We start from the raw sequence: 1,983 nt of genomic DNA on the forward strand, positions 1-1,983 counted from the left end.
TGTCATTTTTCGGGATCTGAAGGTCCTCCAGCCCACCTCCCTGTCCATGTACAAATGACACGGAAAACGCAGAGCCAAAACATGCATAAATCGCCCACGCTGACATTCACCTAAGGGAAGTACATGCACAGCTGCAAATAAATCGAGTGAGTGCCAGGACCGCCCGATTCATCACTACCTAACAACATCTTCACTGGAATTAAACACGCAAAATAACATGACGGCGCCGCACTAGTAAGGACACCATCTGCACCGAGCAAAGTAACATTCCAGACACTGTTCAAAGGTGTTGATTGCGAACAATCAAATGTTGATTTTAATATGGACTTTGAAAAGAGACAATAGATTGGAAGGTCACTAGGTCAAAAGGGACTGCCTATAAACTGATAGCGACATACAAACTTGATGATGCCCGCGAAAAAAGGCCTTTGACCAAAGTGCAAGTGCAGAACATCTCTTTATTGCAGCCTGGTGTTTCACAAATCGATCGTTACTGGCTTCAAAACTGAGAAGACAGGAAGATGGGAACGCTATTTGATTTTGGTGGGTCTGCCTGCCCCATTCTGCATTCTCTCTTTGGTCACACCCCTGGTAATACATGCCGGATGTAGAAATTGTATTTTATACTTATATGTGGGAGAATGTAATGTAAATGTAAATGTTTTGTCGGGTTGTGTGTTTGGTGTGTGCTTAGGGGTGTGCTGTGTGTGCCCTGTGGGGTGTGTGTGTGGTGTGTGTGGTGTGTGTTCCGTGTGTGTGCGTGCTGTCCTGTGCGTACCCCCGTGTGGTACTTTTCCATTTCTTTAGATTGTAATTCCACAGCTTCAGGAGATGGGATTTTTCCAGGGAACATGACATAACTTCTCTTCTCCCTGATGTTGAGCACTGTCAGCAGCTTTGCAACCCAGCACCCCCCCCCTCCCCCCTGTACACACTTCTTGCTTTTTACCGAGCGGACTCGACAACCACTGACACGGTCACAACAAGCGCAAGCTGTGCACTGTCAATAGAAGCCAGTAAACACAGACCACTAAGTAATGCTACCTTGTGTCTCCAGTAGTGGCAAAACATGGCATAAACCGCCCACGCTGACATTCACCTCAGGGAAGTACATGCAAGTGAAATAAACAGTGAGTGCCAGTGACCGGATTCATCATACCATAACAACATTATACTGGGAATTAAACAGCAAAATAACATTTACGTTTGAAGTAAGGACACCATCTGCAGAGCAAAAGTAAACAGACCACTGTTCAAAGGTGTTGATTGAGAACATCAAATGTTGATTTTAATCTGGACTTTGAAAGAGCCAATAGATTTTACAGGTCATAGGTCAAAAGGGACTGCCTATAAACTGATAGACATACAAACTTGATGATTCCGAAACAGTCCTTTGACCAAAGTGCAAGTGCAGAACCAGCTCTTTTATTGCAGTTGTGTTTCAAAAATCTTTACTGGCTTCAAAACTGAGAAGACAGGAAGATGGGAACACATTGATTTGGTGGTGTCTGCTCATTCTGCATATCTCTCTTTGGTCACACCCCGGTAATACATGCCGAGAGTATAACTTGTAATTATACCTTATGTGGAGAATGTAATGTAAATGTAATGTTTCGGGGTGGTGTGTGCTTAGTGTGGGTGTGTGTGGTGTGTCGTGTGTGTGTGTGGTGTGTGTGTGTGTGTGCGTGCTGTCCTGTGCTACCGTGTGTACTTCCATTTCTTTAGATTGGTAATTCCAATCAGCTTCGGAGATGGAAATTTCCAGGAAAGACATAACTCTCTCTTCTCTCCTGATGTTGAGCACTGTCAGTGCTTTGCTTAACCCAGCACCCCCCCCCTCCCCCCTGTACACACTTCTTGCTTTTTACCGAGCGGACTCGACAACCACTGACACGGTCACAACAAGCGCAAGCTGTGCACTGTCAATAGAAGCCAGTAAACACAGACCACTAAGTAATGCTACCTTGTGTCTCCAGTAGTGGC

The 1,983-nt window shown here is 45.1% G+C and overlaps 1 protein-coding gene across 1 annotated transcript in view; it reads left to right on the forward strand.

Annotated features, from left to right (window-relative positions):
- The first annotated feature begins 217 nt into the window (after positions 1–217).
- Positions 218–1,983, forward strand: part of LOC116702009 (coagulation factor XI-like) — a 52,104-nt gene continuing 50,338 nt past the window's right edge. The window contains 2 exon segments of the mRNA XM_032536068.1: positions 218–234; positions 823–896. Of these exon segments, the coding sequence (XP_032391959.1) occupies positions 218–234; positions 823–896 (91 nt within the window).

The sequence above is a fragment of the Etheostoma spectabile genome, chromosome 14 (genome assembly GCF_008692095.1).
Source record: "Etheostoma spectabile isolate EspeVRDwgs_2016 chromosome 14, UIUC_Espe_1.0, whole genome shotgun sequence".
Classification (NCBI taxonomy): Eukaryota; Metazoa; Chordata; class Actinopteri; order Perciformes; family Percidae; genus Etheostoma; species Etheostoma spectabile.